Source organism: Podospora pseudoanserina, chromosome 1, assembly GCF_035222485.1.
Source record: "Podospora pseudoanserina strain CBS 124.78 chromosome 1, whole genome shotgun sequence".
NCBI lineage: Eukaryota > Fungi > Ascomycota > Sordariomycetes > Sordariales > Podosporaceae > Podospora > Podospora pseudoanserina.
In genome coordinates, this window is record NC_085920.1 from 4,121,424 (window position 1) to 4,140,494 (window position 19,071).

The following is a 19,071-nucleotide window of genomic DNA, read 5'->3' on the forward strand; positions in this document are numbered from 1 at the left end:
TGAAGCCCTATTTTCTCCTACCCAAAGCTCAAGAGCACTCACAAATTCTTCCCCCCTTCTTCCCCCCAGATATCAAACCATTCACTCTACCCTCCCCCTCTGATCTCCCTCTTTCAATTCACTCAATTGACAAGTCGGCAAGCACCCTCTGCTCCATAATACTCACCCCTAGCCCATCAAGGCGAGAGAGACCCTTCTGGAGTATCCAGGTCTACCCCGACATCGATCTGCTCAACGCAAAGACCATCCTCTCGACCAGCCGTCATCTGCCAACCCCGCAGGAAGCTTCGAGCTCAAGCCTCTCGGTTCCCGTCTGCAACAGCGACCGACCGCGATTGCGACCGTCTTGTGAACACGCGAGGCTACTGCGTTGACCGTCTTGTGCGTGTTGCGCATCTACATCGATACACCTATCTCTCCTAGAACACATCGCACAACCCCGTCACAATGGGTGTCAACATGTCAACATTGGTCGGCTGGGCCGTCATTGCCAGCGCTCTCGTCGGTTACAAGGTGTATCTTGACAACAGGAACAGACCAGCTGTCCGTCAAGTTGCCCGCCAGCTTCATACCGAGAAGCCTGCTGGCCAGAACCGCAAAGAGCCCAAGGAGAAGGCGAAGCGACAAAGGGTGGAAGCTTACTCCAAAGACACCGAGGAGACGGGCAAGACCGCCCAGCTGAAGACTCGTGCCACCAAGCCATCAGCTGCTTCCTCGAAACCCTCCAACGATAGCTCCGATGACGAGGTCGACAACAGGGAGTTTGCCAGGCAATTGGCCAGCATCAAGCAGGGCACAAACCTGAATGCCACCAAGAAGGCCGACGAGAAGAGACAAAAGTCGGTGAAGCAGTCTCGTGCCCAGGTCATTGACGAGAAGCCAAAGGAGCCCAAGGTCTCCACTCCCTCCTCAACTGCCGGCGTTGACGCCGATGACGACGCGTCTTCGGCTGCTTCCCCTGCCGTCACACCTGCGGATGCCGGCGATGTCTCGGATATGCTTGAGCCCAAGTCGTCCGGTCCCTCTGTCCTCCGCCTCACCGACACTGAGAAGGTGAAGCCCAAAAAGGAGAAGAAGGCCAAGGAGCCTGAGAAGACGGAAACCAAGAAGCAGAGACAGAACCGTCGTAAGAAGGAGCTTGAGCAGGAGCAGCGCCAAGAGGACGAGCGTCAGCGCAAGGTCGCCGAGGAGGCCCAAAGACGACAGGCCCGCATCGCCGAGGGTCGCGCTGCCAAGGACGGCTCTGAATTCACCAACAAGGCCGTCAAGGAGTCTGTCTGGACCGCCGGTAAGACTGAGAGCAAGCCCACTAATGGCCAGACAGCTCCTGTGCAGCCACTCGACACCTTCGACACCGACAGTTATACCGATGTGTCTATTCCCACCCAAACCGACTCGACTTCCAAAGCCTCCACTGCTAAGCAGGCCGGTGCCCCGAACAACTGGATTGCCTCCCTCCCCTCCGAGGAGGAGCAGATGAAGATGATCGAAGATGAAGAGGCCTGGAACACTGTTCCATCCAAGAAGTCTAAGAAGAAGAAGACGGCCGAGGCCACCTCCCCCGCCGATAGCGCCGGCGAGTCTGAGCCAGTCGCCGCCACCAAGGCTCAGCCTGCCACAAAGCCCCGTGCTACCAATGGCACCGCTCCCAGCAGACCCGCCAAGATCATCTCCCAGCAGTCATCCTTTGCTGCTCTGACTCCAAATGACGATGAGACCAGCAAGGAGTGGGATGTGTAAATTGGCAGTAGCCGAGGCACGTCATGGAACAATGAAAGCACCTAAGGAGAGAGGCGACTGCACCGGACTCACCTTTACTTTCTTCGTTATTCGTCTCTCTTTCATAATGGGGATACGGGTTTCCATCACGCAGTTTTAATCCCCAATTTGTTGTTATAACAAAATTTCACCGGTCTTTTTTCGTTGTCATTTCTCTCTGATTTGCCAAAAAAGGGCAACTGGAGTTTTGTTTGTGCATGTACATTACCCAAAAGGTCGTTTTAGTTAGGAGGGGGGAGTGGCTTGCCGTTCGTCATCGTCCTCCAACAGATAGGCCTCACCGATTTGCGCTTTTTTTCTGCAGTTGTTTTTCAGATTGGTGCTTTTTGTTCGCTCGGGCCAGCTCAACTTAGCGATGAACAAGAGGGAAGAGGTAATTTGACGAGGGGGGGGGGAAGGATTGAGTTGCTTTTGTGCTTTTTCGCATCACGAAGAACACAAACATGATTTGCAGCGGGGCGATGGATGGGAGGGAGGGGGAAGTATCTTAATGCTGGGTGAGTTATCACGAAAGGGATGAGATGGGAATGGGAGTAGCTAGGGTTAGTTACTACTACTACTGAAAATGGCGACAATCATGAGGCCTGGTCGTTTTTTCTTTTTGTGACTTGTTGAAAAGGAAGCTGGCTGGCTGGTAGAAGTTGCGACTTTGTGGTTGGGGGAAATATACTATTACATGAATGATGCATTACTTGTTGGCGATATTTGGACGTGAGTCATATGAAGAGTGCCATCTGTGGATTTCGTGCCAGTTACTGAGTGTTATGATAAAGGTAGGCACTTGGTGATGCTGCTTTGTTTTTGATGATGGTGAAAGATATACGAAGTGAAAATTGAAATGAAGCTGTGTGGCTGAGGTACAGGGTTATAGTATCATGAGTCTAAGATGATGCTGGGTTGGAAAGGGAGGCTCATTTAACGTGACGGACTCTGAACCGTGGGGTGGGGGGTTTGCCAAGGGTTTTTGACAGGAGATGAAATAATGACTTCTAGAAGGGGACTGGAAAGTTGGGTAGAGATGTTGGATACATATATTGTGGTATGGATGTTTGGTTTTATATTTCATCTTTAAGATGGTATATCGTGATGGTCATATAGATAGTGTTGACAAAACTGGGGACTGAAAACAGTGAGAAACCCCGCCATCTCTTGCAGCGGGTAAAGTTTGGGGTTTCGTACCCAGGTGTGTAGCGGTGGTGATGTGTTTCGTTTGAGATGCACCACGGGAAGGACAAATTTGGTACCCGATGAGATGGGGGAGACTTTGGGGGCGGGGTAAATGGTGTGCTATGATGGTGTTTACAGATCGCTTTGACATTGACACTGGAGGTCTAACAACGGAGAGGATATATCGAGAGCCATTTTGGACATCGCTGCAGTGATGAGTGCGCCCTAACCAAAAAATTTAGGCATTTGGTTCGTCAGGGACGGTGTTACAATTATCGAGAAAGTCCGTCGTCTGGTTTATGCAACCAAGATGTCGGGGCTGGTGGGTGGTGGTGTACGACGGTTAAGTGGTGCAGCCAGCTGCTAGTTTAGGCAAGGGCCATGACATCTAATTGGGCAGGCGTAATGCGATGGAATTGCGTGTCTTCTTTGCCTTCGCTTGCAGATTGGGGAAGCTGGGGGGAGGGGACGAGTGCTAATTCGTGGGGGTGAGGCAGCTGCGTACTAGTTCAGGGCTGAGGTGAGGCTTTTATGTATTCCCAACTTCTACACGCCATCAGAGAGGAGGGGGATAGGTTGTAAGAAATGGCGAGAATTGTTCCTTCTTATGCTTGAGGGGCTTGAGGGGAATGCGAAACGCCTCCTCATTGTTCGGAGTTTTGCGAGTGTGGGAAGGCAGAGTGGGGTTGCACATTTGATTTCCATCCCCCTGTTCCCATCGTGGTGCCTTACCCCCGGATTTGTTTCGCATGCAAATTACCAGCCCCTCGGGGGAATGCCCTTGCTGCAAATGGCTTGGTTCCCGCCTTGTTTAATCGTTTCTTCAACGTCAAGTTTGATTGCGGCTTTTCAGCTTTCTCCTTTGTTGCATTTTCGACTCCAACTTTCCCGTGTGTTTTGTGTGTTTCTCTGTGTTGCTTGTAAGTGTGTTTGTGTTGTGTGTTTTCCCCGCCAACAACCAGACAACCAACAGCTACACACGGCAGACATTACACATTTCTCACGACTACATCTTTGGACTCCTTTTGTTTTCTGAGATCTTTTCTTTCGATTTGTCCTCCCTTTAACTGTTAGTTTATGGGGGCCAATTGACCAAAAGAAAGCCGCATCGAATTCCCGGAAACGCGGGCTTATGGAGAGCTCCGGTTGAAGGCCTTCCGACGTTTCCTTAAACGACCACGACTTCCCCCAAGAACACCAAGACCTGCCACGACACAACAGAGTGTGCATCTCATCCTACCTAACCATTCGAACCCCGCGATTCCCCTCCTTTTATAATACGCACGATCAACGCGCCGGATCTAGGGATTGGACCAAGAGCTGACGCGGCTGATCATTCGAGGCGCATCTGGGGCGCAGAAGGGACATTTTAGCTTTAAGCTTTCGAACGGTGTTCAACCCATCGTCCTCCTGGTCCCCCCCCCCCCGTTCCACCCTCAACGACTCAACGATCGACCGTCAACCACTACATTGGAACCTCGATTCAACAATCAATTCGACGTAACAGCCAACCCACCTGCGATATAGAACCTCGACACGATCTACTTTGCTCGCTACCTCACCCCAGCTGCTGCATGACATGCTAACGATTGCCTGTTTCGGTGGTGTGTCAACGACGGGCGCTACGGAATCCTAAGCGAAAGGCGACCACGATTGACGACACCCCGAAACTGTGATCATTCTTGGAGGATACATTGTCAGACATATTGTCGAAGAGAGGGACGAACTCGGTCCTAGAAAACGAATACTTACACGTCCGGTGGCCCAGCAATGTCATACCTTTCCGCCGTCCAGTCGGCCCTCTTCTACTATCTGGCCTGCACACCATGTTACGCGTGCGTCGGAAACCACAAGGCGGCGAAGCAGGCCAAGAAGGAGAGAGAAATGAAGGCACAAATCATCTTGGAGCAGCCACACTTGTACCGACATCCAGATCCATTCCAGACGAATCCCTACTGGGAAGAGGAAATTAAGATGGGTCCAAGCTTACCAAAGAAGGGGAAGAATATCGATCGGTCCAGCAAGAGCTTGAGTCAACGGCGCTTGACAGCGGCGAGCAGGGACGGCGGTGCGAGTATAGGCGCGGGCAGCAGCGTGATGTTCAACATGGGGAGTCCCACATCTACCGTCGGGCCCAGACCTTCAGTCAGCACGACCATTGCCCCTACGGTGGTAGGAGATGCGGAGATGGCGAGCCCGACGCTGAGCAAAACGATATCGGTATCGACCGCCGACGACTGGAATCTGAAGCCATACCAACGCGAGGATGAGGAACTTTGGGGGCACGAGTATGAGAGTCAGAGGAGGACGCAGAAGCTCGTGGATGCTCTTAAGCAGGCTGGCTCGTCTGCTGGGCGGTTTGTCGAGTCCAAGCTTGGCTTGGAGAAGCAGGTTACTGAGCAGGACCGATACGACTTTTACTTTGCACCGAAAAACCCACCAGTCAACGAATACCACCCACCGGTTGTCAGCAGCAAGCCCGCCCACAAGGATGGGCTTCGCTGGATGTTGCAGCCTCCGCCGCCCGCCAAGGTCATGGAGGGTAAGGTACCGGTTAGCAGAAGCGCGAGTTTGATGAGTGTGAACTCGAGAAGGACGGTATCGACAGTGGGAAGCGGGTCATTGGGCAGACTGGTTGGCGAGAAGGCTCTTGAGGCTAAGAGTCGGAGAGGCGAGACGCCATTCGACGACAGGTTGTCGTCCGCGTCGCTTGCTAGGACAAGGTCAAGAAGGACAATCGTTTCGACCGTGCGGACAAGAAGCCGTCGGACTACGCGAGCGACCAGCTTCTCGACCGAATCCGATGACTCCTCTGACGATCTTCACCACCGAATGGCGAGAAGGAGAAACCACCGCCCAGTAGCCACTCCCGAAGTTGACTCTGACGACGAGAAGGAGTACAACACCAAGAACATTGAGGCGGGTATTTCTGTCACCCCTCCCATGTCAACCCACCCAACACATGCTGCCCAAAAACCAAGACTGGCTACCATCCTCAGCTCTGCGGTCGTTGTCGTTGACCAGGTCCCATCATCACAAAAGACATCCTCTTCGCCACTTCAAGAAGTCACCAACAGCACAACAACAGTCACGAATTCGAGATCAACAGAATCGTCTGGCAAGATCACAGCTTGAAAACATGCAAGGCTGATGATCATGTTTCCTTTTTTTTCGTTTCTTCCTTCTCTCAGTCTGTCTCTGGAAATTGGGAAAGCATCGTCATCATCATCATCATCATCATCATCATTATTGGGTGTTTTATTGAACCTCATCAGCATTTTTTTTTTGCGTTTTTCTGTGGTATCGAAACCTCTCGCATTTGTGCATCAAGGGGGTCGGCAGGGGGTATCGTCGTTTGTTTTGTTTCAAATACTACTACTAGTTGTTTGTGCTGGGCGATGGTGTTGGAGGAGTTTCTGTCTTTTTATGGGGCTACCTAGGCCATCTCGCCTGGAAGGGGCTACAAATGCAAAATTGCCTTTACTGTCATCCGTCTTTTACTTTTAATTCCGTTTTTGTTTCCTGTCAGCATTGCACCAAAGTAAGAGCATGCCCTTGGATTTTGTCTACTTGTTTAACTGTCTCTCTCTATTGTTGGCGGTTGGGGCCTAGTTCCTAAACGTCTTTGGTCAAATATAGTGTTATGAAAAGGTGATGGGGTGGTTGTGGGCTGATGATGAGGTTGATGGCGAAGGTAGCGTGGTAGAAATTAAAAGAATTATCATTACAATCAGGTGCCAGAACAACTTAACGGGTAATACCATACCTTAGCTATTAAAAGACTTCAAACCAACATAAGATTTATCTGCTTTTTCTAGCTTCACATATTGGCTAGATTTCTACCCTCCAGCTTTCCGTTTGAACCTCATCCATAATAGTAATACCAAACACCGATAACGCCCTTTTATTTCGCTTTAATCATGGCAACAAAAGTTTACAGATGCATACCCCCCTCCTCATCATCCACACCCATATCTCCCATCCTCTCCTCCATCCTCCGTCTTAGTTCCTCATCACCGATAGAGCCCCCTTGTTGTGCTTGTCCACCCCCGGAAACATCATCCATCACCACCTCCCCATTGACAATCCTCCCAGCCTGGAAAGTCCCATCCGTCCAGGCCGAGTGCCTTTCCCCATTTGTCTCTGCCATCACCCCAGGCTCTTGCTTGTCGAGTTTTTCTATTTCTTCTTTCGACTGGAACTCTGTCCAGCTGAGCCCGCGGGTCTCGACCTCTGCCTTGACGAGGCTGATGCGCTCTTGCATGCGGGCGATGACGATGTTGTTTTCGGAGATGGCTTCCACGCAGACGGGGTCGGGGGGACCGGAGGAGGGGTGGGCGAAGGGGTGGAGCTGCTCGTTGGAGTAGTCGAGGTGGGCGATTGAGTTGCGGAGCTCGAGGACTTTTAGGTGGAGGGAGGGGAGGGGGAGGGAGGGGAGGGCGGAGGCGAAGGCGGAGGGGGTTATGGGTGTGCTGGAGGATGACATTGTGGTTGTGGTTGGATAGATGGATTGGTGGTTCGGATTGGAGTTGTCGAGTTGAGGGGAATTGGGAGTCGGGGAATAAGACTGGGGGGCGTGGAGAGTGTGTGGTGTTTTGTTTTTAAGATTGACTGTTCTGTTTGATGGTGGAACGCTGCTGGATGGAAGAGCTTCGATTGATGGCGGCGGCGGCAAAACAGCCAGGGTCCCACGTGGAGCAGTCGCCCTCGCTCCCGCAGTGGGGTCGTTTGATGGAAGGTAATCTGACCAACCAGACACACCAATATTGCCGGGACGTGCCGGAAAGAAGTGGTGGGTTCAAGGAACGCTTTCGATTTCCGTCTTTTCTTTTTGGTAGCGGAGGGCCCAAGCTTCCTGTTCCACCACATTCAACCCACCATTTCCCGCTCCACCAAAGCTTTCCCACAGTTTGATGGTCAGTTTGCGCAAGTCGGCGCAACGGCTGGCGCCTGATTTGCGACAATGAGCTGCTCTTCACTGGGCGTGAATGCCTTCCGGCCCAGTGTCCAGGTAGCCACTCACCATCTTTCCAGACTCTCCCGTCCAGTGTCCACGCCGATCGTCTTTCCGGTCCGGTTTCTCTCGTCGACCCCTCCGCCATATTATAGCCGACAGTTCCAGCATAGACGACGATCCGGTCGGAACATCACCAGTCACACCCTCCTCCGAAAGCCATTGCCGTGGCCTACAGCCGCGCAACGATTCGGGGTTCGAACGGTCTTTGGGGGAAGGATAGTATACAAGCACTACATCGAGCTGCCGCCCAATTATACCGATGAGGATGGGTTGGATTTTACAAGCAAGGATCTCAGGCCTGAAGAAGTCCACGCGATCTTTGGGGCCGATATCGATGCGTACAATGCAAACAAACTGCTAAAGATTATTCACGGCCGCCGCGTCGCTGGCACTCTTGAAGACCCTGCGGTTGCGGGCCGCTCCTACGGCTATATTGTGGAGCAACGGCAAAAGGCTCTTGCCTATCTTCGGGATCACTACCCAGTTGATGAGATTGCCAATGCCGGTCTGCGCGCTGAAGATGAGCTGGCGGCTCTGGAGGCGTTGGAGGAAGACGTCACGCCCGAAACCACGGAGGAACTGGATGCCAAGAAGGCGCCGCGAGAACCGACCGGGAAGACCAATAAGCTGTACAAAGGCGCAATACAAAAGAACAAGAGTGTCTATGGCGACAGTGTGGTGGAACAGCTCCGCATCGAGAACGAGGCGAAGTGGGCGGCCGAGAAGAAGCGTCTGGAGGAGGAAGAAGCAAAGAAGGCAGAGGAGGAAAGGAACGGAGTTGCTGGTCCCCTCACGCCGCTCACCCATCCGGAAAAGTTTGGGAAACTCAGCCCTACGGTACAAAAATGGATCACGTCTGCTACGTCTGATTTGAAGGAACCACCGAAGCTGTCGGCTTGGCAGCGGCTTTGGCCTTCGGCAACGTTTGTGCTTGTGTTGCTTGGTGGCCTTGGGGTTTACATTTATACCTACAAGCCGGCGAAGCGCAACGAGCGCTGGTTTCCCGAGATTCCCCCAGCAGCTGCGACGGTTGGTGCGCTCATTCTTTTGAACACGTTGGTCCATGCGGCCTGGAAACTTCCCGCGCTGTGGGCGCCGTTCAACAAGTACTTGTTGATCACGCCGGCGGTTCCCAAACCGTTTGCTCTCCTTGGCGCCATGTTTTCTCACCAGGCGTTTGGTCACTTGGCGGTCAACATGGGCTTTCTATGGGTTGTTGGCACCTTGCTCCACGATGACATTGGACGGGCCAAGTTCCTTGGGCTTTACCTTGGGAGCGGTCTCGTGGCGGCGATGACTTCGATGACGGAGTTTGTACTCCGCCAGAGGTGGAATATCAGCACGTTGGGAGCGTCAGGTGCGGTTTATGGTGCTATTGGAGCGTACTGCTGGATGCACCGGCTTGACGGCCACCGGATTTTTGGGTTCCCTCCCCCGCCGAGTGAAGGGTTGAAGGGGATTGTCTTTTTGGCCTTTGTTGTTGCGACGAACATCTCATTCTTGTTCTCGAGGGCTGCGCGGAGCAGGATAGATGTTACATCTCATTTTGCGGGGCTGGCGGCTGGCGTAGCTGCGGGAGAATGGATCTTGCGCAGGAAGGAGGCAGAGAAGAAGGCGAGGATGGAGACGATGGCGGTTAGGGTGAGTAAGGTGTAAGTGGGTGTAAAGACTAGGTAGGAGTGGGAGTGTGTGTTGTTTCACAGGATCTGAACTAGGGCTCATCTTGTATCACTAATGGGGAATTTTTTTGTTGTATGGACACCTACAGAGAGAGAGACACGATTGAGGCCGCCTGTGGAACGCAAACCAACCTATCTGCAGACACGTTTTTATTCTCGCGATTTTGCTTACCGAGACTGGAAACAGAAGGTCTTGTGTGTGCGTGTGTTGGGGCCGAATTACAATGAAGAAAAAGGGGGTGCTCAGGAGATGGGGGTCGTTTACAGATTTCCCATTCTGGACAATTTATCTTCAGCTCCCTCCCTGTGCCGACTAGCCGGAATTGTAAAAGGGTGATTGGTCAATTAGCAATCAGTATTGCGGAAAGAGAGACCCCACATGAAGGAGAGCACAGGCAGCGCTGACGCAAGAATGCGACGCCAAGAGAGCGAGGTTCGCGATGATGGCATTTTTTTGGGTTTTTTTGGGGGTTTTTTTTTTTTTTGGCAGGCCTCCAACATTTATTGCTTTGGTGAGAGATAACGGAAATTGGCGTGGAATGGGCCAATTACCCAACTACCCTACTGCACGAGGGGAGTTTCTGAGAGAAAGGAAGGGTTCTCCAATGTTCAGCTGCTACGGGGAGAGTGGTGATCACCTACCTAGCCCCGCCAGCCACCAACATGCTTGTCAGCCAGCCTTGGTTTGGAGGAGACGAACACTGTCCCACACCCCCTCCCTTTGGCTTCTTTCCCGCCCGTTTTGCCATCGCGGCACACAAAGTCGTGCCCCTTGAAATCTTGTGTTCCCTTATGATACTGACAGAGGGAAGACAGGGAGAATGACGTCTCCCCCGCCCGCGATCACAGGGTAGCTTGGCATTTTTACCTTGGCCTGTTTTTCCTTGCTTCGAAGGGGTACTCGAGATCAAGCTTGATGGAATCGGGATCTAAGATATATCTGGGTGTAGGGGGGCGCCAAGTTAAGAAAGGACAAGGATAGGACATGCAGCCCGGGTTTCCCCCATCGTTGTGCTGTTTTCGCGCCGCAATTTCAAGGTATGGATATAAGGTGAGGTTGGGGAGGGAGGGGTGAGGTCGGGATCGAAAATAAATACATACCTGGTAGTCTTACACACACACACACTCACACATCCCATTTTCGCCAGCCTCTTTTTTCTTTTTCCTCTCTTTCTTTCTTTCTTTATTTGTTGACTTGTTGCTGTTTGGTTTCGAGCAGGTTTTTGCCAAACGTGCAATTCGACAAAGAGAGATAGATCTGTTGTTGATCTACTACATTGAACTGATCTACCTTATACACCTCCCTCTCTGCGATTTTTTGTAAACAAAGTCGCACTTACCGACCTCAGGCGCAAAAAGTGTCGCGACGGCACATTGAGAACACCCCGGTCGAGATGACTTCCCCGAGCAGCCCCCCTCACGGCGACGACGAGATTGGCGACGACGCGCGCAACCCTTATGCTTCCCAGTCCCGCTGGCGCCATGCCGAGTCCTCTGCCTATGCCAAGTATGAACAAGAGCGCGCTGGCGGCGCTGCTCACCATCACCATCACCACCACCATAACGGCCCTGTAGCGCGCGAGGCGGATGCGCGAGGTGGTGTGGGAGATCTGGCTAACTTTCTGAACAAATCGAGGGTTGAACCGGAGAATCCCAACGGGGATGAGCGCCCTACGAGCATGCGCTTCAAGCCCGTCATGGCTGGCGCGGAAGAGGCCCGCGCCGCGACGGGCCACGCGGAGGATGCGCCGGCTGCTGAGTCGGCGATTAAGGCTTCGTCGGGGCCGCCGGCGGATGGGAAGGAGGTGGCGGTTGGACCGCTGATTAACTACCGGAGGATGGAGGGGAATACTTGGATTGGGAGCGTGTTGGTTGTTGTTGTTGGTGGGGGGAGGGAGCAGCCTTTTACGCCGTCGCTCAACCTTCGCAGGGCTGGGGAGGGAGGTCAGGGGGTGGATGTTGAGGGTGTGTGTCTGTATTCGGACCCGAGGAATACCTTTTGGAGGTTTGACCTTGCGGTGGAGATGGGGGGGAGGGAGATCAAGTGGGAGTATGAGCTGCCTGGGTTGAGGTACAAGAGCCAGTCGAAGCCGAGGGTGAATGCGTTCTTCGTGCCGGCCATCACGGAGAGCATGAGGATCATGTTTCACAGCTGCAATGGGTTCAGTGTGGGCACGGATGAGGAGGCGTACAGCGGGGCGTGCTTGTGGAATGATGTTATGAGGAAGCATCAGGAGAGGCCGTTTCATGTCATGATTGGAGGTGGTGATCAGATTTACAACGATGGGATTCGGGTGCAGGGGCCGCTTAGGAAGTGGACTGCGATTGGGAATCCGAAGAAGAGGAGGGATTATCCTTTTCCGGAATCGTTGAGGGAGGAGTGTGATGACTACTATTTGAAGAACTATATCCGCTGGTAAGTTGAGAACAGGGGATCGTTCTTGTCGTGGCCGGGAACTAACTGTTGCTACTCAGGTACGGCACTGAGCCCTTTGCTGCTGCCAATGGCCAAATTCCCCAGATCAATATCTGGGATGACCACGACATTATCGACGGATTTGGCTCTTATGTCAACGACTTCATGAAGTGCGATGTTTTCAGAGGCATCGGTGGTGTCGCTCACAAGTACTACATGCTTTTCCAGCACCATCTCCCTCCGCCGCCGTCTACATACACCTCCGACGCGGTCCATGCGGCTGGTGGTGAGGAAGGACAGGGCGTGGATCCAAACCAGTTCATGACTGCCCATGTCCACCCCCAGATCACCGAGTCCGGCTATATCAACGGCCTGAAGCCAGGTCCATATGTTGCTGAGCACTCGCACAATGTGTACGCGAGGCTGGGTGCTAGGATAGCCTTCATTGGCCTTGACGCTCGCACCGAACGTACGAGGCACCAGATCAACTATCCCGAGACGTATGATGCCATTTTTGCTCGTCTCAAGGAGGAGTTCACTGCTGCCGCGAACTCGGACCAGCCTCTGAAGCACCTGATTCTCCTGCTGGGTGTGCCCATTGCCTATCCTCGCCTCACCTGGCTTGAAAACATCTTCTCCTCCCCAGTCATCGCCCCCATCAAGCTCCTCAACCGCCGCGTCGGTCTCGGCGGCAGCTTCTTCAACAGCTTCGACGGCAGCGTCGATCTGCTCGACGACCTCGACGACCACTACACCGCCCGCACCCACAAGAAAGAGCGCAACCGGCTCATTGAGCGCTTCCAGGCTTTGGCGGCCGAGTTCTCCATCCGCGTCACCATCCTCAGCGGTGACGTCCATCTCGCCGCCCTGGGACGCTTCTACTCCAACCCCAAGCTCAACATCGCGCCTGAAAACGACTACCGCTACATCGCCAACGTGGTCTCCTCGGCCATTGTCAACAAGCCCCCTCCTGCCGCGGTAGCCAACCTGTTGGCCCGTCGCAACAAGATCCACCACCTCAACCACGAGACGGACGAGACATTGCTGAAGCTCTTTGACAAAGACCCAGGCGACAGCAACAAAACCTCCAAGTCCAACAACGTCACCATGCCGAGCCGAAACTTTGCCATCATCACGGAGAATTCGCCTAATAACGGCCAGCGGAACGGTGGCGGTCCGCTCAACTCTCACCAGGTTGATCAGAATCATTTGTTCCCGCCTGCCAATGGTGGTGGTGGTGCTCAGGGGTCTCAGGTCAGCCTTCCGCACTCCGCCCAGACCAATCCGGCGGCTCCCCGACCAAAGGACACGCGCCTTCCTATCGGGGCTGGTGAGGTCAACTGTGGCAGTAAGCACAAGGCCGCTATTCCGGGTGAACACGGCACGGGGTCTGACGGCGGGTTGGATGTGGTTATCCAGGTGGAGATTGACCAGCATGATGGGGAGGGAAGAACGGAGGGGTATGGGTTGACGATTCCGGCGTTGGATTATAGGGGAAAGAAGCCGGCTAGTGTGGTGGGGAGTGTTGGGGGGGGGAGCAGGAGGAGTGTGAGGAGCGGGAGGTCGCATTAAGTCGAGGTGGAGGGGGGGACGGATTTGATACCATGTTTTGAAGTTTTGTATGAGGGAAGGATGGGAAAGGATGTTGATGGATAATGGTTGGATGTGTCGAGATTTTGTATGATGATAAATGGGTTGGCATATTTGCCGGCTGCTTGGATGATGTCTTTTAGATAATGGGGGGCCTTACTTCTCTGGCTTTTCATTACTATACCTCTTGTTGCGCTTGCTTGTTTGCTATGGCTGCTAGGATACCATTAAACAAAATTCGAGTCTTGAGCTGTTGCCTGCTTTTACTCCTTTTTCACGTTACCCTATCAACATGTTACCACCACTGACACACATTACCACATTACCCCTTTTTACCACTGCCTCTTTTCACATTACATCTTACATCCCAGACTTAACTGTCTTCAATGCAATGCCGAAAACCACCAATGCACATCCCTCTTTTGCTTGATGGTCTGAATTCGCAGTGGTTAACGGGAGGGAGTTCCGTTTATTTCTGTCATCAACAGCTCCCTCCTCAAGGGCAAGGGGTTTGTGGAGGGAGACTTCGATGTCTCTCGCTCCTTCCCTTAGAAACTGGCTTTTGCTATGCTCCCTCCTCTCAGACCTCCGGCAGCTTCAATGCTCCTTCCTAGACCCTGCGATAGTTACATCACTCCTGCCTATTGGATCTGGCCCTGAGTATGCTCCTGCCGATGGAAGCTGACAGCAATTCGTCCCTTTCTTCTCTAGGGGTTGAGGGTTGACCAGTGGATTTTCCACATTTTCCTTGTAACCTTCGCTACGATATGGAAGCTGTAAGCACGCAGTCTTGTTATAGATGGCTTCCGATATTCTTTCCTTGATGACATCACCCGTGGACCTGGTCAGGATCCGGAAACGAAGATATCGCCAACATTGATCCCATAATGATCTGAAATCTCACAGTAGGCCGCCTAAAACGGCCGACCACCCAGGCTGCCTGGACTCCCGCTTAGGTACAGACATGGGATGATCCGTGACAACGATTCAACCGCCGCACGGCCACAATTTTTCATCCCGTCTCGTCATGTTACCGATCCCATCGCAATTATTGCGCGGCGCTGTTCTTTGCCAAGTCATCATCACCGCGGCTACACCACCTAATTTTCCTGTCATCCAGTCATTAAAACCTGGGCTGTTCAAATCTCAAGAAGAGTGCCTGTCGCCATCGTCACCAACATCTCCTTTCAGGAAGCCCCAAGAAACATATCAGCCTGGGCCATTCGCCAAAGGGTTGCTGCCTTTCGCGTATGCTCTGACGAGTGAAACTATCACTCGCCTAGATAGACACATTTGGTTTTCCGCTTCGAGAGAAAGAGCCTTGAGCTCGTGTTGTGTTTAGCGAACAGATGAATTGAAGCACAGGAACAGAACAGGAAAACTGCCGGTGGATCAATCTGGGATTGAGTCACAGCTCACCTTCGTTTGGACTGCTATTGAAGAAGATGATGGTATTAGGCCTTGATGCTCATCTCACTGTATCCAGGCCCTATCTCTACCCACATCCGTGGCACCTGTGCTGCATTGTTTGCTCACCTCTTCACACCATAGGTAGGAATCATCATCTCAAAGACTTTCAACATCAGTTTATGTAACCTGTGACAAGAACTTCGCATTTCAACTTTGACGCAAAGTCAACATGATGAAATAGGTAACAACAGAACCCAACACCCCTGAGCCGTGTGGCACCCTACGGACCACTATCACCTCCATCACGAGCAGCCCATATGTAGCAGCGTGACGCATAGATTCAGTTTATACACACCCCAGAACTTCAGTTATGCTCTTCCCCTCTCTGCCCGATCGACACAGCCATTGTCCGTGAGCAAATGTCGACAAAAGAACAGCCCACACAGCACGCCAGCGCCGCCAACCCACATGGGTAGGCTACATCTGCCGAATCTCTCCAAACGTACGTGGGAAACAAAAAAACGCCATCATCAGCGAGACGCCGCCTGAGCCAGTCAACTGCATTTGCATTACCATATTTGGTGAAAAGGTTTCTCTTGCCGCTTGTCTCACTACTTCTCAGCGAGGCTCTCGGTATGCCTGCTGTGAGGCTCTGATTAGAAAACGAACTCTGCAGGTAGACAAGAAAAATCTCAAAACGCAAGCCAAGGATGTCTGTCAAGGATAAGTATAAAATACTAGAGTAGCATTTCTGAATTCCTATCACCTTTGTCATATATGAAAACCCAAAGAGTGAATACCGTCTGCATTGCGCAAGGCGTGGAACATCCGAACCGGCCGTACACATACTGCAGTGTAAGGCGAGCAGGCAAAACTACCAACAAACGTGCCTTTTGCTCGGCCGCTTCTGACACGGGTGAAAATGTGAGAAGTGTTGCTGCTATAGTTGGTGGAGGCTCAAGCATCCAACTCGGGCACTCGGTTACCTTACTTACACACACACCTCTTCCCATTTGGTGCTTATGGCTTGCAGGATCTGGGGTTGGAGGAGCTCCTGTATAAGCCTGCAAGGCGCTCACTCATCGTCCCCATATCGAACCAAGAACGCCATCAATCCCCTCTCCTGTGTAAGAGCTACAGCGAGGAGTCCAGAAGCCCGCCCTGCGAACCTAAAAACCCAATCGGTCATCTCAAAAAACATCAAACTCTCCCGTCTCTTGCCTTGGGAACTTCAGCTGTGCCACTTGGTTGCCCCCTAGGTTGTTCAGTCTCAATATCACCCCTCTGGCCCTCCGTCTTGGCCCTGCATCTCTGCGCCGCAGACCCATCATGGGGAAGGGGAGACATACACACACACAACCCACAAATCGAGCCGGTGGTGTGGCCCTCCCTTTCACCGACCCTGACCAACCAGCTGCTCAACATGATATCTCGCTCAGCCCATCCCATCTTAACCGGCTAGGCTGGGTATATGCAAGGTCCCCAAATCAGGACTCAATATTCAGATCTTTTTCCATTGTTTGTTAGGTAGGTAGTTATGCCATCCATTGATGCCCAACATCAAGGGGTCCCCTCTCACAGCAGCTTGGAACAGGTTCGAAGAGAGTCATGTGATCCATCCCGTGAGGGTTTGAGGCTGTTAGTGGACGGCTGAGGAGGATGAGGATAACTACCTAAGGGATGGTTGGGTGGAATGTGAGAAGTGATAAGTAATATACCACACACTCTGTTGTCATCAGGGGCAAGCATGTCAGCAAACGCCTAGCTTGATCCCTCATGGTACGACGGTGCGGTAGAAGACGTCAAACATCCTGACGAGAAAAGATCCTTGGTTCGTCAGTGTGGTTTTGTGAATGCCCTCTGACTACAAGAGGGACGAGGACTGTGCTGAGTCCGACAACCGAAGCAGCCGCTCTGACATGGTTGCCAGACAAGCCAAGGTGAGGAGAAGTCGTCATCATCACTGCCCCAGACGTCACTTGTATGAGATTTATGTGAGATGTCTGCTCCGCCTGTCTTACTCGGCACTTGGTATCGTGGAACGTGGTCAAACGTGGGCAGTCTGGGGATTTCAGACAAGGCTCTGGTCTCGAATAGATTCAAGCCTGAGGGAGCCGGTCAGCAAGGCCAATGATGGCCCGGGATCAGCCCTCGCGGCTCTCAGTGGTAGCGAGAGGCCAGTATCGCCGAAAAGAGTGCGAGTCTAAAAAACGGTCTGGTCAAATCAGAATGACGAATTCATTTTTTGACACTTGCCGTCAACAACAAAAACCCCTCCTGGTGAACCAGTCATGGAACAATCCTCGCGGGAGCTAAGGTCAGGGCCTGGCCCTGGTTCACATTCTTTATGCCTTCCAAAACCCTAGGAACGGGGCATCTTGCATCGGAGAGACGTGATTGGCTTGGGGGCCAGACTGGTCGGGCCTTACAACCACCGCCACGTCAACGAAGGAACTCCTGCCACTGTAACCCCCGGCACCGTCCTATCATTCGGGACTTTGCTTCTGGCCCAACAGGGGAACGGGACTGAGGGTGCGTGGTTCAACGGGCCGGGCCCGTGTTATGCGGAGAGCCAAGTCCAAATCAGGGGCAGGATTCGACGCGCCGGTGACAATGGGCCATTAATACCGCACCTGTTGTGAGTGGGCACCAACGAGCTGCATTTTCTCGGAATCTAGTTTCAGCCCTGTTGTTTGTTGATCAACTTCCAAACCTCGACACCATCCACGAGCAGGCAGTTTCATCATGTTCGTTTGGCAAGCCGTCTGCCGTGTCCGACTTTTATGCTTGCTTTTCTCGCAAGTGGAGAGGCCATGCTCACATGTAAAGGGAGGAATTCTAGAGTAGAACCCAAAGTGGAAAAAGCGGTCAGGCTTATCTTTTCTGCTCTGCCATGCCACGCTGCGCTTGGCTGTCGATCCACGGGAGATGGTGCAATTGCGTCCGTGAGTGAGAGCGAGCACGGACGGGGATGAAGGCGGAATCGAGAATGGTCGGCGGCTGCTCGCGTGTGAGGTGCTGGTCTGATTGGTGTTGTAGGCGACTTGCTGCAAAGAGAAGCTGCAGCGCACCAATATCTCTCGTTCCTGCCAGATTGATCAGATTGCTTGATGGTCAGGCTACTGCAGCGGAGGGGGGGCTCTCCGGCCTAAGAATACTCGAAAAAGCCATCCGAAAAGGACTGACTCCTGCATGGTGATTTCAGAGTCTGTGGTTGGTCACCGTTGTTGGTGTCATGCAGGAACCATCGCAGCGAACATGATGTGGGTGATGTTCCATTGTGTCTCTTGCCCATTCCCCGCACCCTCACTCACTCGCTCACCGGAGTTGTCATATGGATATATCTAAACGATAATGGATGGTTGAGATGAGACAGGTGCTCAGGAATGGATTGTGGTAAGCGTCTGGTACCTGGCATCAATCAACAGGGGTATGACCGGGGATGTTAAACGTAGTGTGGACCGTGCCCCGGCTCCGCCCCCACTGAGGATCGACTGAGCGAGAATTCTTTCCAGCTTTTGTCGTCTGAACGGGCAGCTTGTGCATCACAGTTTGAAGCACCGAAGAAAACATCAATGGATGAGACAATATGAGACTTGTTGAATACGAACCTCTACTGTACCTAGTCTTCTCGGGAAGAGTGTGTGGGACCTGACCACCCGCCCACCACCCACTGTCGATGGTGGGGTTGCAGCGATGAGGGCAGGTGATGCCGAAGCAAATTGCATTCACAATTTCACATCCTCCATCATTGATAACGTGGAAGAACAGCAGAAATATTCCATCAAGGTCTTCCTCTCCGGGTTGCCATCCTGTTTGGGCAAGAGGATCTCATCCCCCGCTCCAAACCTCGACAGGTACAGGGTTCGGCTCCTAATCAAAGTTTCAGGAACACCTGGGGCCCCATCGGCCAGTGGATGGATGGCTGTCAACGGTTTCTGCCAACATCAACCACGTCACCTCACCTTGACCCTCAGCCGCAACTTGCAACAAAAAAGATGGAAACGCTCACC

At 52.7% G+C, this 19,071-nt stretch overlaps 6 protein-coding genes across 6 annotated transcripts; 4 read left to right on the plus strand and 2 right to left on the minus strand.

Moving 5' to 3' along the window:
• Positions 1-447: 447 nt before the first annotated feature.
• Positions 448-1,740, plus strand: QC764_111970 (uncharacterized protein; the record flags this gene model as incomplete). The annotated part of the gene is made up of 1 exon (XM_062942456.1): positions 448-1,740. The coding sequence occupies one exon, from the start codon at positions 448-450 to the stop codon at positions 1,738-1,740; it is 1,293 nt and encodes a 430-aa protein (XP_062805406.1).
• Positions 1,741-2,834: 1,094 nt separating this feature from the next.
• Positions 2,835-3,097, minus strand: QC764_111973 (uncharacterized protein; the record flags this gene model as incomplete). Its single annotated transcript, XM_062942457.1, has 2 exons — positions 2,835-2,899; positions 2,959-3,097. The coding sequence occupies 2 exons, from the start codon at positions 3,095-3,097 to the stop codon at positions 2,835-2,837; spliced, it is 204 nt and encodes a 67-aa protein (XP_062805407.1).
• Positions 3,098-4,716: 1,619 nt separating this feature from the next.
• QC764_111980 (uncharacterized protein) lies at positions 4,717-6,081 on the plus strand (the record flags this gene model as incomplete). Its single annotated transcript, XM_062942458.1, has 1 exon — positions 4,717-6,081. One exon carries the CDS (start codon positions 4,717-4,719, stop codon positions 6,079-6,081), a length of 1,365 nt encoding a protein of 454 aa, XP_062805408.1.
• Positions 6,082-6,880: 799 nt separating this feature from the next.
• QC764_111990 (uncharacterized protein) lies at positions 6,881-7,432 on the minus strand (the record flags this gene model as incomplete). The annotated part of the gene is made up of 1 exon (XM_062942459.1): positions 6,881-7,432. One exon carries the CDS (start codon positions 7,430-7,432, stop codon positions 6,881-6,883), a length of 552 nt encoding a protein of 183 aa, XP_062805409.1.
• Positions 7,433-7,909: 477 nt separating this feature from the next.
• On the plus strand, positions 7,910-9,619 carry QC764_112000 (uncharacterized protein; the record flags this gene model as incomplete). Its single annotated transcript, XM_062942460.1, has 1 exon — positions 7,910-9,619. One exon carries the CDS (start codon positions 7,910-7,912, stop codon positions 9,617-9,619), a length of 1,710 nt encoding a protein of 569 aa, XP_062805410.1.
• A 1,417-nt stretch (positions 9,620-11,036) lies between these two features.
• QC764_112010 (uncharacterized protein) lies at positions 11,037-13,919 on the plus strand (the record flags this gene model as incomplete). The annotated part of the gene is made up of 2 exons (XM_062942461.1): positions 11,037-12,058; positions 12,118-13,919. The coding sequence occupies 2 exons, from the start codon at positions 11,037-11,039 to the stop codon at positions 13,628-13,630; spliced, it is 2,535 nt and encodes an 844-aa protein (XP_062805411.1). The 3' UTR covers positions 13,631-13,919.
• Between the last annotated feature and the right edge of the window lie 5,152 nt (positions 13,920-19,071).